This window comes from Motacilla alba, chromosome 2, assembly GCF_015832195.1.
Source record: "Motacilla alba alba isolate MOTALB_02 chromosome 2, Motacilla_alba_V1.0_pri, whole genome shotgun sequence".
NCBI classification, from domain to species: domain Eukaryota; kingdom Metazoa; phylum Chordata; class Aves; order Passeriformes; family Motacillidae; genus Motacilla; species Motacilla alba.
In genome coordinates, this window is record NC_052017.1 from 117,823,003 (window position 1) to 117,836,961 (window position 13,959).

The 13,959-nt window shown below is 38.3% G+C and overlaps 1 protein-coding gene across 1 annotated transcript in view; it reads right to left on the reverse strand.

The window, feature by feature from the left end:
• The window catches only part of CPA6 (carboxypeptidase A6), an 82,283-nt gene that overhangs the window by 46,282 nt on the left and 22,042 nt on the right, over positions 1-13,959 (reverse strand). Inside the window, exon 2 of the mRNA XM_038129113.1 lies at positions 143-218. Coding sequence (XP_037985041.1) covers positions 143-218 — 76 coding nt within the window. The remainder of the gene's footprint in view (positions 1-142; positions 219-13,959) is intronic.

Below are 13,959 nucleotides of genomic sequence, written 5' to 3' on the forward strand. Positions count from 1 at the left end.
TTGGTAAATTAGGAATTTAATGGGCAAAGACTTCTTTCCAGATAATAAAATAATTTGAAGTGGGAAATGAAAGGCAAGTCAGTGAGCCCACTACAGTCTTCAAAAAAGTTCAGAAAAAGAAGATGAAAATAATCAAACTCACCTTAAGCCTGTTGAATGCAGCCCTCAGGATCTGTGTTTCCCTCTTGCTCTCAGGAACAACTCGTATGACTTTATCACTGCCAATAACAGAAAATTGAATTGGCACTTTAAGACTCCTTGCAGCAGTACAAAGGGACAGTAATTAGGTTCAGATAGCTACTGTAATTGTGCTCTTTTTCAGCACCTGCAAAATGTTAGGTTAGCTGGAGTTCTGCTTCTAAACTTGCTTCTGGATTATGCACTTCCATAGAAATGATTTGCTCTTTACAGATCAATGTCAGCTTGACCTTCCATTTACATCCAAATGTTTTGTTCATTCCTTCTAAGTTAAACCATTCAGGCTGACATCTTCCATACTGAACATCTGCCTCAGAACAACAAAAAAAATCTTTTTCCAAAATGACTGATCTGTTTCCGAGGATGAGATTAAGTAAAATACATTGTTTTTTTCATGTTTAAACCTTTATTGGACTTTGAAAAATTCATTGTTCTCATGCATTCAAGAGAGGAGTTGACTTGAGAAAAGAAGTGATCTTCATATTGGGGCATGCCTTCTGCTTTACCCATTAAAACTTGCAAAAATTTTGTGAAGTAAATAGCTGCTCATACATGCTGAGAAGGTTCTAGATAATAGTAGCTGACTTTATTCACTTTCTTTAACAGAAAGTGAAATAGAGTAAGTTTAGGTAAGATACAAGCAAGAAATTCTTTGCTGTGAGGAGCACAAGAACTGATTTCCTAGAGAAGCTTTGGATGCCTCATCCCCAGAAGTGTTCAAGGCCATGTTGGATGAGGCTCTGAACAACCTGTTCAGGTGAAAGGTGTCCCTGCCCATGGCAGGGGGGGCTGGAACTAGATGACCTTTTAGGTCCCTTCCAACTCAAGCCATTCTGTGATCTATGATCTCAATGGACATAATTTTGCAAACAGGAAGCAAGAAACTGAATGACCCTTCAATGACCACAATCTGTCATGACCTATGGGATGCTGGAGACCACAGAAAATAGAGGGGATGACCATGTAACTAAAATATCAGCCATACATGAAGAATGAAATAACTTTAAGTGGCCATTGTGAATTCTGGCATTTTACTACATTTTGAGTTCTTAATTTATACTTTTGATAATCAGTACTTCTCTTCCACCAGATCTTGGAAGTCATGCATATCTTTATTTCTACAGTTCCATCCACTAGCCAGGATACCTTTTAAGCAATTACTTTATCTACAGTTTCTATATTATCTGGGAATTTTAAACAGTAGAATTTCCCTTGATATTTAGAGATTTGACCCTTAAATAACTTGTGAGCTCTCCTCCTTTGCTGAAGGTTCTGAGTCTGGTGAGAAGGTATTTGGCCAAGTAGAAGCAGCGCTGCTGAGTGTGCCCTTCCTGGCTCACTGATCTAGGAAGGCTCCCTGCTGCTGTTCTCAGGCTCTAGGTCTTGCCTTTGATGAACTGCAGCTACAGCTCTGGCAGGACTCACCTTTGTTGAAAGAAACCTTAATGTATACATTGGTAAAGATTAAAAACTGCCAGTTCAGAAGAAAGCACTAGTAATAAATTCTGAATTCTGAAGTGGCTTACTTGTCTCTGGAAATAATTTTCCCTTATCCCCTTATTCTTTTTTAGTCTTTTCTCTACAGTCAGCATTTGCTCCCCTTGGTTAGCCACTGATCCTTCTTTCTGTCTCAGCTCTCCAGTTTTGGTTCTCACCCCTGCTGACAGGTCCCAAGCCTTCCAACTCCTACATGGCATTAAGGTTTTTGGTCCACTTAGACTCCAGGCTACTGCTGCAGTAACACTGATGTACCCACAGGTGTGGACCTTGGGCCATTTGCCTTGCCTGCTGTTGACCTTACTGGACAAATGGTTTATGCCTAATGAAAAAAAAGACTTCTGAAAGCTCTCTTGTTATAATTTGGCAGCCCCAAAAAATTAGGAGAAATTACTATGCTTCGAAGCCAAATTTAACCTCCTGTTTTGGAGTTTGCACAGAGAGGAATAAATCTCTTAGCGTACAACAACTGCTGCATCTTTTAAAGGGAAATAGATGCTTTTAATTTATCATGCATACAAGAGTAATATTCTTTTCCATTACTCACTTCTTTCTAAGTACTAAATTGCTGTTAAGAAGAAAATAATGAAAAAGTAATAAAGAAGTAATAATTGCCCAGGAAGTTGATGTAGCTAATAAAGATCCATCAGACATTTCTGGAAGGACTGGTACAACCAACATATAAAAACCAGATTTTAATGAAATAAGTAGCTAAGCATGTGTTACACAGCTGTAATGGAATTTTGAAGGAGTGGATATCACTTAGGTATGGTCTTAAATTCATACTCTAAACTGTCTTTGATTAGCTCAGCAACTCTGTCCTTTCCAACGTGATGAAAAACCTGCCCTAGAGAGGAAAGTATTGGTGCTGTGACAGATTGATCGCTTGACACATTGTTGGGAAATGCTTCAAGCTGTGGCTGAGTCTGCTGCTAGAGAGCTCATAGGAAACAGTTTAGCAGTTTAGCAAGGCAATTTCAGTACTTTATTAAAAGATGGTTAAGCCATTATGGCAAAGCCCTTTCAATTTTTTGTGCATGAAAGCTGTGGGAATACACTTGATTCCTGAGAACTGTCTGCTAACACCCACTTCTGTAGGCTGGCTAGTTAGTGCATAATCATTATGAGATCTTCAACAAAGCGCAGATAGGAAATCTAGCTTTACTTTAGATATCTACAGTCAAAACCCATAATCCTAAGGTAAATTTTAGCTTTATAGTTTTTCTGGTTACATTTCACATTAAAGAAATCAAATTATTCCCTTAAATGCTATGCAATACCCACTGAATTTTGGGTAGAATTTCAGTAACCTACCCACTGTTTAAAAGCCAACAAAATCTATCAAATCATGTACTAATGTGGATGATAAATGGCAGATGCACCCTAAACACTCAGGACCATCCCCTGGTGAGGTCCCCTGCCATCCTATGTGTTGAGCTGCTGAGTAGAAAGAAACAAGTAACCATATATACATACCTATCTAGGGGAAGTTTTGCTGCCTGCAGACATATGTCAGCAGTCTGCTGATTTATGCAGGTAAGGTTATTCTTCTAACCATGATGCCTCTAAATCTCTTTTTTGTTTTTAAACCTTATTTTAAAAAAAGTCTAAACAAACAGCAAGATGAGATATATTTTGTATAAATCAGTGTAGAAATTTATATCCCCCATGACAAACTTTCAATTTACCCCTAGCAATTAGGCTAATGGAATTTAAAGCTAGGGCTTAGTGAGATCTTTTGAATTTTGTGTAAACACAAAACTGTGTTGAAAGCCTTTGCCAAGAGCAGAACACAAGCTTTAGTAAATGAACTGACTGAATGAGTGTGGTGAGCAGAGTAGAAGCCAGACGGCTGAAGTCCCCAGGGACAGCCTTATGTCTGAGCAAAATGGGTGACCAGCTGTTGGCCACCACTGACATGTAAGGGCATCTTTTTTTCCCTTCATCACCCCCTTATATTTCTCAGGAACAGCATGAGAAATGACACAGCTGCTTTGGAAACACAGAATATGCTTCGTGGCCCTGGGAAGGGCGATACTTCCTGATGCCAATGGGGACTAAAATTCTTGGTTTATTTCTTTGGCTTTTTCATTTACTTTTTTTCCCATTTACTTCATAGTTTTTGTCATCTATGAACAGACCAGATGGATCCAAAGAAACTATTCTGTAGCACATCTACAATTTCTTTACTGATGGAATTAGCAGTTCTCTCTCATGAAACTTTCCTGATGAAGTCACAGGGCATGAACTGCATTTATGTAAATTCCTCATTTCCTCCAAGAAAATCCTTTTTATTGTTTTATTCTCCTGACTAATGTGAACCTTAATCAGATCTTTGCTCTCCCATGGAATTTAATAAAAATATGTTTACAAAGGCTTTACAAGTATTTTAAACACAGTTTAGGAAGTGATATGCTAGAAATCAAATACCTATAGAAAAAACAGGAATGAAAATAAATCCTCACTTACAGGCATCCATTCCTAATAGCAGAGGAACAAGCTGCCATAGTTGCTGTACTTTAGAGGTTCATTAAGGCTGAATGACACATCTGAAAAGATCTACAGTATGGAAGCCACTTGTCAACTCTCAATATGCCATCAGATATAATTTGTGATGAAATATCAATTCCTTCATTCCCTTTTCTCCGCTAAATTCTGATAGTCAAAAGGTTAAGAAATAATAAAACATTAATGCTTTGCTCGCTCTCTGTTACTGGGATGAGGAGTTTTAACTGTGATTCAATACTGCTATAAAAGATAGACAAATAAGGCTGGGCTTCTTCCTGAGACCTGGTGGGTACATCTGGAAAGGGAACTTTACAAAACTTCCTGAGCCCTTCATTATGGTTTTCTGTATTGCAGCAGATGCTGATCCAAACAGAACACCATTTGTATTGTCTAGATAGCAATGTATATATTTTCTGCCTTTTAGCTATTAAGGCAGGAAAACTGAGACCATTCCTAGTGTAAGAAGGAGCTACCTAATTTATAATTTTGAACAAAAAATAGATGCTTGGGTAATGTAGGCAGAAATGCTGAGGAGGCAAAGTATGTTATTGCGTTATATTTATCAGCATAGCACAGATGACTTCTTAGGAGGCTGAACTTAGATGCTAATTCCCGAGCATGGAATATCTGAGTTTCATAGAAGTTTTTCAGGTGCAAAAAGGGTTTCTTTACCCAGCAGGAAACTTTACAGACTAAAGCAATGCTATATTACTAGCAGTCTTCCTCTGCACAGCTTCATTTCAGAGACATATGGTAGGGAAATGTTAGTATCTGCAAAAATTTCAGTTTTCATTCCAACTAAGGAACAAAGCTTTTGCTATAAAAGCTGGCCTCCCATGCCTCATAAACACTGGCTATAGGGCCACCTAGCTTAAACAAAAGGAGTGGGAACCAATTGCTTCAGTGCATGTCTCTGTCTCAAAAAAGAAAAATGAACTGTGTATGGTAATGAATGCTGTCTTGCTTTCATGAAGTGTCATCCAGTCATGTGCAAAAGAAGAGAGAGAGAGGGCAGTGATTCAGGGCAGAAAATAAAATAAGAAGTAACAAGACCAATAAACACTTAAACAAATAGACCAAATTAAACAACCAGATGACAAGGAAATATTGTGCTAACTGTGCAGGATTAAGATCTGTGGGGGAGGCTGCAGTAATCTGCTTCAATGAAACACCATGTATACTCATTCATATTAATTTCCTAAGAAACATACTGTAATAACATGTTTGCATGAAACGGCCGATGATTGTTTAACTTGGACACAATCCTTCCACTGACATATTATTTGAACTACTGCTACTTTTAAAGAAAGGATCATCATTATTCTGGTAACATGTTATTGAAAGGAGCTTCTGCTATAACCCCATCTACTTCTTTATTGCCATGGCTTATGGCAATAAAGTGAATTGCTCTGTGCTTTGTAAGGAAGCAAGGAGTAGATGGTGATGCTGTCAGGCCTGAGATAGGCCTGACAGGACCAAAAAGTTTATCTGTCCATCTGAGTGCTCCTCTGCCCAAAGAGGAAAGCTTCCCCTTTTCATTCTGCATGGGCATGTTGAACTTTGGTGGGGCCAGACAAGCTTGATTTAATGTCCTGATTAGAATGCAGTAAACAATTGCTCCCCAGCCAGTGTCCTGAACAGATCCGATTACATCAGCTGAATGCATTTTTTCCTCTTCATCCTCCCTTTCACCACACTTCTACCTTGCTTTTGCTACCTCCTCTCAAATAAACAACCCACTCCTAATTACTTTTCCACAATCCCAGCTTTGCTGTATTGGTACCCAAATCTGGCATTTCTAGGTAATCTCAGCTTTATGTGGTATCACTGGTAGGGTTACCCAGGTATTGTTGCCCAAAAAAAGTCCAATTACCCGTGAAATTCAACCTTTTCCTCAAATACCTCCTCCCCTTCTGCAAGATCCAGCTGTACTCGACAGCGCTCTCTGAATTTTTTGTCACCTTCTCACATTGTCATATTCAGCAATTTCTCATGTCATGTCCCATCATTTATCCATGTCTTCTCTGGCCAGAGTCCAGTCCATGGCATGCACATTCCTGCAGCTGCCATCATTGTGAAGTCCACACAGAAGCTCACTGGCTTTTCTGAGCTTCAGAGTTGCTTCAGTTCATTCTAAGCCCCGTGTACATTTTGAGACAACTGCGGCAACTCTTTCCAAATTAAGTATCTTAGGACTCTGTGCAGCAGATTTGCTCTTGGCCTCAGTGAAAGAAAGAAGACCAAATCTGTCAGAAGGCTGTTACAGAATTTAGATATCAAGAGCATAAGGGTGAAGGGGGAAATGGTTCAATGGTAGAGGACTGCATTAAACTTTTTTCTACCCCGACTTCCTTGAAGACCTTGAACAAACAGTTCATTTCCAGCGAGGTTCAGTGCCAGCTTGGCAGAAGGCTCCTTATACTGAGCTCCACATGCTTTGTATCCATTCATGTGTTAAAACCACACTCTGTATTTGGTTAGAGACATTTGATGGTGGATTGGTTTGTCTGCAGCAAGACTCTGTGCTCTGTTGTGGTGGGTGTGCTTGAAGAACAGGTACTTGCCAAAGCCTGGCACTCAGCCTGACCCTGAGATGGGCACACACCTGCCTGCAAAGCCTGATGGACAGGCTGGGCTGCAGAGCTACGCTCAGCTGGCAGTGTAGGCATGGTTCAGCTCCCCATCCCTATAAACAGGGATGATCTCATCCTTTAAACTTGTGAGAGTATGAGACACAAATAAACCCATGGCTTTAAAGCTTCCTGTTGGCCATGGTAGGGGGAGGAAGGCAGGGACCATAGGTGGAAAGCACTAGATATAGCTTTCACAGAACAAAATTCTACAACTCTTCCTAAGTCTTGAAACATTCTGCATTTACTCCATAGCCTTCAATGATGTTGAAAAAACCCCTTTTCTTTTTCAAATAATAAAATATTTTCCACATCTCCAATTTTTATGGTGTATTGATATTTGTAGAATAACAACAAAGAGTTCAAACAAGAGATGTCAATGCTCTCTTGCTTTGGAGACAGCTGGAGACAGTGGAGACAGTGGAATTTTGAAATATGCTCAAAGATTGGAAATAACTCCCACTTTTGGTTGTTCAGGCAAGCTACAAACCTGGAAAATATAAAGTATATTTTCAGTGAAAGCAGTCTTCTACAGTCTTTAATGAAAATTTTAAACTGGTGGTATTCTGATAAAATTGCCTAGGTTCAGTATGCACTACCATGAACAAACCACATTAAAATTGGTATTTTTAAAAGTGTGCTTATGTTAAAAATCCCATATACACAGAAGTAAGTAAAATAGCTGTTTTTCTGGTACTAATAAATAGCTTACTACATACCTGTGTAAGCTTTAAACCCTTCCTTTTGAATGTCTGAAGTTCACAGAAAATCCTTAATTTATAGAACATAAACTATCTGGACTCCACTTTTTATAAGTTATGGTTTTACTTGACCTTTACTTGCCACTGCAGTCAAATACCTGCACATTTCCAACTGTGTGAAAACCACTGAATGGGGCATGTAATTTATCTGTCTTGATGACTTCTTTCAATGGTCAGGTAATATTTCTATCTTTGAAAAACAAAGAAGAAGAAATCTTACTTTTATTTTCATAAGTCATGTTCTTCACTTAAAATTGTGCTTATTTCAAATTTATTTTTTCTGTTCTCTAATTTAAACAGAATGTCTATAGGTGGCCCGGAAAAATAAAAAAAAATGCCAAATTTATTACATGATTTCATTAACAGTAGAAAGTAAAACCTTATGACCTGCAGGTCTTTTCTAATTGTACCCTGTTCCTCTCATTATAATACATATAATGCTTGTAGTATATTCAATCCAAAATCATTTCCATCTTTGCAGAAATAATTTAAGAGACTAATAGAAGAATTTTGGTTGGTGAGATATCTGGATATCATTTATATCAGATGTCCCTGTAGCTCTTCTCTGCACCTGTTCCTGGTTTTCTGCTTCTGAACATGGACCAAAAGCACTGTGTAAGCTCTGTTACTCCTTTGAAAATTCTCATACAAACTCAATTTTATGGTCCTCACACACTGAAAATCACAGCCATCAAGTGGCTGAATACTACATTGCTGTTTTTTTCTCCTTGATCCAACCCAAGGATTTGCAGTAATAAGGAGAAATTCCTGTATGTATGATCTTAAATTTGAACTATTGCATTTCACCCTAGTTCTTTTAATTCAGCCATTAAGTCCATCAAGTTCTCCTAACATGTCTTGAATCTTTCTTGAATAAATAGCTTCAGAAAATAACTGGAAATAAAGAAAAACTCTGTATTTTTTGTAGGTAATGATCATTCAAAGCCTAGAGAATGAGGGTTAAGGGCATGTAGCAATTCCTGCTGCTGAATGGGACCAAGATTGGAAGGATTTGGTTATTCCTGGTAGGCAATCTCTTGAGTTCCATTTAAAACACTGATCCTCAACCCCTCATGACTGTACAAAGTCGTTCAGCAATAGGAGGGGGAAGCCTTTACTCATTACTGTACTTGGCCCTGAAACACAAATAACTTGTAAGCATGTGTTTGTAAGTGTATAAAAAAAAGATCAGAGGAATTGCCTCATACATATTTTAAAAAGTAAATGTCAAGATGGTGAGCTTAGATTTAATTTAGGGTTTATCATTAGTGTTCTCTATGCATTTATTCATTTATGCAAGTTACAGCAAGAAAGATGAAAATATTTATGGAGTAAAAAATGTTATGGTGTGAAATACTGCTGCATGAGATGACTGTGGCATGCTAAGTTTCCCCAAACTATTCAATCATCACTTCTTGCCTAGTCTGCTTCCACATGATTATATATTTTAATTCATGGAAAGTACACTTTTAGTGTCACTACTCAAACACAGGACAATGCCTCTCCACAATTTTGCAAAAGGACAGGATCTGCAGGTTTTAAAGCTGGGGAATATAGCAAATTTACTGAAAAAAGTGAGGAAAATCCTATAAGGAAATTCTCTTTTTGCTGGTGTTACTGCAATAGGCTGGCATAATTCCACTGATTTCCATGGAGTCTTGCTAGGTTAAGAAAGAGCAAAGGCAGGCTTTTTTTTTTTTTTCTCTTTTCTTTTTCTTTTTCATTACAGGACAATTAGCTATTCCTGTGTCTCAGATAAGCATAATAGAGATCTGGGTGCTGAACTGTCCATCAATTTAAGATGCTATTTTGAAGAAGAAATTGTAAATCGGCACGCACTAAGCCCAGAAATGATTACACATTTTGCTACCTGCTAAATACTGCCACAACTCTGAGTCTCACAGGGAGCTCTCTTATTTTCCCCCCAGGGACATGAGCAAGGTGACAGTGCTGACTTGAGATGCAATACTTTGTGTCCAGGCAGAGTGTCTCTGAGGACAGGAATGATGAGAGTCCCTCAGCAAAGGGACACCTTGCACACCGAGACTGAGGTCAAATGGGATTTGCAAATTTCTCTTCAAACAGATCTTCCCAGGAGAAACGATACTGCGGGAAAGGAACAGATTAAATATATATAAAGCAGAGATGTATGTTAGAGTGGTTGAATTAAAAATGCTGGAGGGTTGGTTTCCATGACCCCTAGCACACTGTGTCATTTTTGTTTTCTACCATCTGCCTCAAATAAAGAGACCAGTGAGACAAACCTAGCGGTAAGTCTGCAAAGGTACAGCTGCACCTGGGAGTACTTCCCAGTTTAATGCACAACCTGGATGTCTCTTGGCTTCCAGCTGAATCCTGTGTGACTCTGTGTTCAACCACCTTTGCCTGAGAAAGGGTGCAAGGTGCACACTGCTGAGCAGTGTCTGGGTGTGCCCTGGAAGCAACCCATGCTGCTGGGTAGCAAATATTGCCAAATGTACTTTGCTTTTAGCACTGTCAGGTGTTGTACAGCAACTTGTTTTGAAAAAATTTGAGGTGTTTTTGGATGCTTAGTTATGCAATGGGTTTTCTTTAAATCAACTTTCAAAAAATCTTTTGGAATAAATCTGAAAATAAAACTGTTTAATTACATTTTCAGCGAACATGGGAACCAAATGTGTGAAGCAGAAGGAGAGGAAAGTAATTTCCATGAAAATGTTTTTGCTTCACTTTAAAGAATTATGCACTGAAAAGTGCAGCTACAGTTCTACACCACATATACTTCAAATTGCAGTGTATTTACTGACCCATCTTTCCTTACAGATATCAATCCAATTTCTTGTTAGGTATAAACAAATTAAGTGTGCATGTGCCTGCAATAAGGAGTTTTATTTTACTAAGTATAACAGATTTTTAATGTTCCCTTTTTTATGATTTTCAGATAAAGGCCAGTTGGTTTTTTGTTTTAATGTGAGAGTTCAAAACAGCCCTTTGCAACTAGATGTAGTACTACAACAAGAAAGCTTCTGATGACTCACAGACTGTTCTCTCCTAAGGACCACTTTTCCATGGTGATGAATTTATAGACAAGGTTTAGAAACCTTCCATGGTGGGACAATTTTAGCACACAAAACCGAAAACACTTACCAGCTGCTCCAAGCAGCTTTATGGATGCTATTTATAATCTTTTTGCTTATAGATACATTTAAGCTGTTTTCAGGCTCTGTGACTTTTTTTTTTTTTTTTTTGAGCCTTTTTGTTTGGAAAAACAGAGATTACATCCATTTGTTTCTCATACCATATGAGCTCCTTGATAATCTGCCCAAAGGGAGGAACCAGCCCCTCTGGAGAGTCTGGAGAGCCCCTGCTGCCCGTTTGGGTGTGTGCTCCCAGCTGTCCCTGGCACACTCCCTGCCCACAGACCAGCAGCTCTTCAGATGATTGCTTGCAGCACTTCTATCAATACTTTGTCAAAAGCACAGATAAGATAGGTAAGAATAAAGACAGAAAATATATGTGGAACCACATCAAGGACCTGCATGTGAATATACAAGTCACCTCACATGTCAGTAAAATTAACAGTACACTAATTGTCTGCAGGGTCTTAACATGGGGAGGCATTTGTATATATCAAGAAACTAAAAAAAAAAAACAGCCAAAAGAATTTTGATGTGATCACCGCAATGATCTTCTTCATTATGGATTTTAAGGGCTGGGAACATTAGCACAATAGGTACGCAGAAGTGCTTTTGCTCTGATAATCTCCATCTTGAACACATTGAATTTTGTTCAGTTATTTTTCAGGGAAGTGACAAAGTGGAGAGTTTGTTGTTGTTGTTGGGGTTTTTTCCCATTATTTTAAAAGTGAAGTGGCTTTGTATATCATCAGGAGCCTCTCAGATACACCCATGGTCAGCTGTATTTAGGAACTGGGGTGTAAAAGCCAACCAAACTCAGTTTGCTGGACATGGGGCTCTCTTTATAAAGACTGTGCAAGATTCCCAATGCCTTTACATTTGTCTAGCCCATCAGGGTATTACATTTCATCCTTCTGCATTTCCATAGCCATAAATTTAGGATCCAGCCTGGCACAAGATTTCTCAGGGGCAGATTAAGGACAGCCTTAATCCCCAGTGATGGTGTAATACATACATCACAGTTCTTGCACTCACTCAGCTACACATCTTGATAAAAAAATGTCAGGATACTACATTTAAACATGTTTATACTCGATGGCAAGTTTGCAGTCTCACTTAACAGCAAGGAATGGATAGGAAGGAAGAGTATGACACATCCACACATACAAACAAGATAGCTGTGCATAATTTGATGGATCCGAATCTTTGAACTTAGTCGTGATATGCATATATGCAACCTGACTCTCCTTTGACCTGAATTTTCTAAAACAAATTCTTTACCTCTTGTTCCTCAAACCAGTCCTGAGCATCTTACACAAAACTGACCTGCTATCCTATCATTGAAAAATATCTATAATGCTGAAGAAAACAAAAGCACACCAAATGCAGAATACTATTTCAAAAACAAAATCAAACCGAAGGCTTGGAGAGAGATATAAATATTTCAGTGGCAATGAAATTATTTATTCTCTGAAGACAGCTCCTGTAACGCAGCTGCACCAGCCATTAAGGCAATTATATTTTCCCATTTTTATAAGCTGCCTGAGAAATAATTTTTTTCCACTAGATTAAAGCTGTGTCAGTTCTCTACAAAATCACTTCTGACTTCAGGGATGCTGGAGATACGTGTTGAGTAAGTCTGGAAATGCAAGCTTGTGATTTACTTCTTTTTTCTGGTAATAGTTATTTTTTGTGGGGACAACTTGGAATTCTACAGAAATTTCTGTGCCTCTTAGTTGGCTAATACCCTGACCTTGCCACAGTGAGAATTCTCTGAGAAAAAGGTGGAAATTCTGCTTTTGGTTAAGAGAATAATATTTAGTTTAACTGTACCCATTGAGCTTGTCACATTTTCAAACCAGTTGAAAAGGAGGCCAATTCCACAGGTCTTCCCTGAGCAGTGCTCCAACCCTCCCACACCTTCTACCAGGGTGCTGTGCATAGACAGAACGATTTTGTCATATTGTGGCAGTCTGAAGACACACAGGAGATGATGTTTGTGGGAACACAAGAAAACATTGGCATTTCTACCAACATGAGTCCATCAATAGATCAGGCACGAAACCAAATTCTGAATGGCTGAGAGGGGCACTTTGTAAAAAAGATGACCATACATGTCTTGGCAAAGCACATCATGAGTAGCTGTCTTCCAGCAGGTGCTTGCATCACCTGTGGTACAGGCACAGGTCTGTTCCACATCATGCCATGCCAGTTCACACAGCCCATAGTGAGAGATGGGCATCTCAAGACTATTCAGACTGATAAAGACACAAATCACCTTCTAGAAGACTTCTCTTCATCCTCTATAGAGTGAAATATTTCTGTAAGGACCAATGCAGTATAGAGCACAATGCAGTTAAGCTGTTTTACATTCTCTCTATAAATACTACATATTCTATTTCATATTCTATTATTTATATTTTATATTTATACCCTATATATATTAAGGCTCTCTGTTTTCTTGCCTTTTTCTTCTTTTTTTCCTCTCAAACTTGCTGTTCTCTGATTCCAGGGCTGTGACTGCTTTGAGCACTTTATTTTGAGGTTTGCACACTAACCTAACCACTCTGCACATTCTGATGCTTCCTTGAACCAAATGAGAATGACTTTTATTCCTGTTTCTCACTAACAGAAGAGAAATGTATATTTTTAAAATAAGGGTGACAAATAAGGATTAACAGGCAATGAATAAATTAACAGGTCTTGGAGAGGTTATTTATGTAACTAAAGAGAGGTAAAATACTTCACCAAGGAATAAATGCCGTCTATAAATTATGGCTGTGTTGAGAGGCTGATATTTTACTTCAAGGCAATCTGTGTTTGCGACTTGAAGGAGAAAGATTTATGTTAAATATTTAAATAATAAACTATTCTTTAAAATACTTTTCAAAAGCATTTGGCATTCTTTTCTTTTTTTTTGTTGGTGTTAATATACTTTGTTTTGTTCAAGTCAACGGAGTTGCACCGGCTTGCATAAACTGATCATGAATTTTCTTATCTGCTGACATTTGTGCTCTGCAGATGTTGGGGCAAAATGCTCATTGCAGGATGTTTATCACCCGGAAATCCAAAGATCATTATTGGTATCTGTTTAAAATATACCTACCTTGCATGGGCACATGGACAAATAATTCTTTCTGCAGTACAATCCTCACAGCAACATTTTCAATCCTGATTGCTTTCTTTTTTTATTTTTATTCTATTTAAAAATATCCTGATTGTAGGGTGAGTTGATGCAATATCCAACAA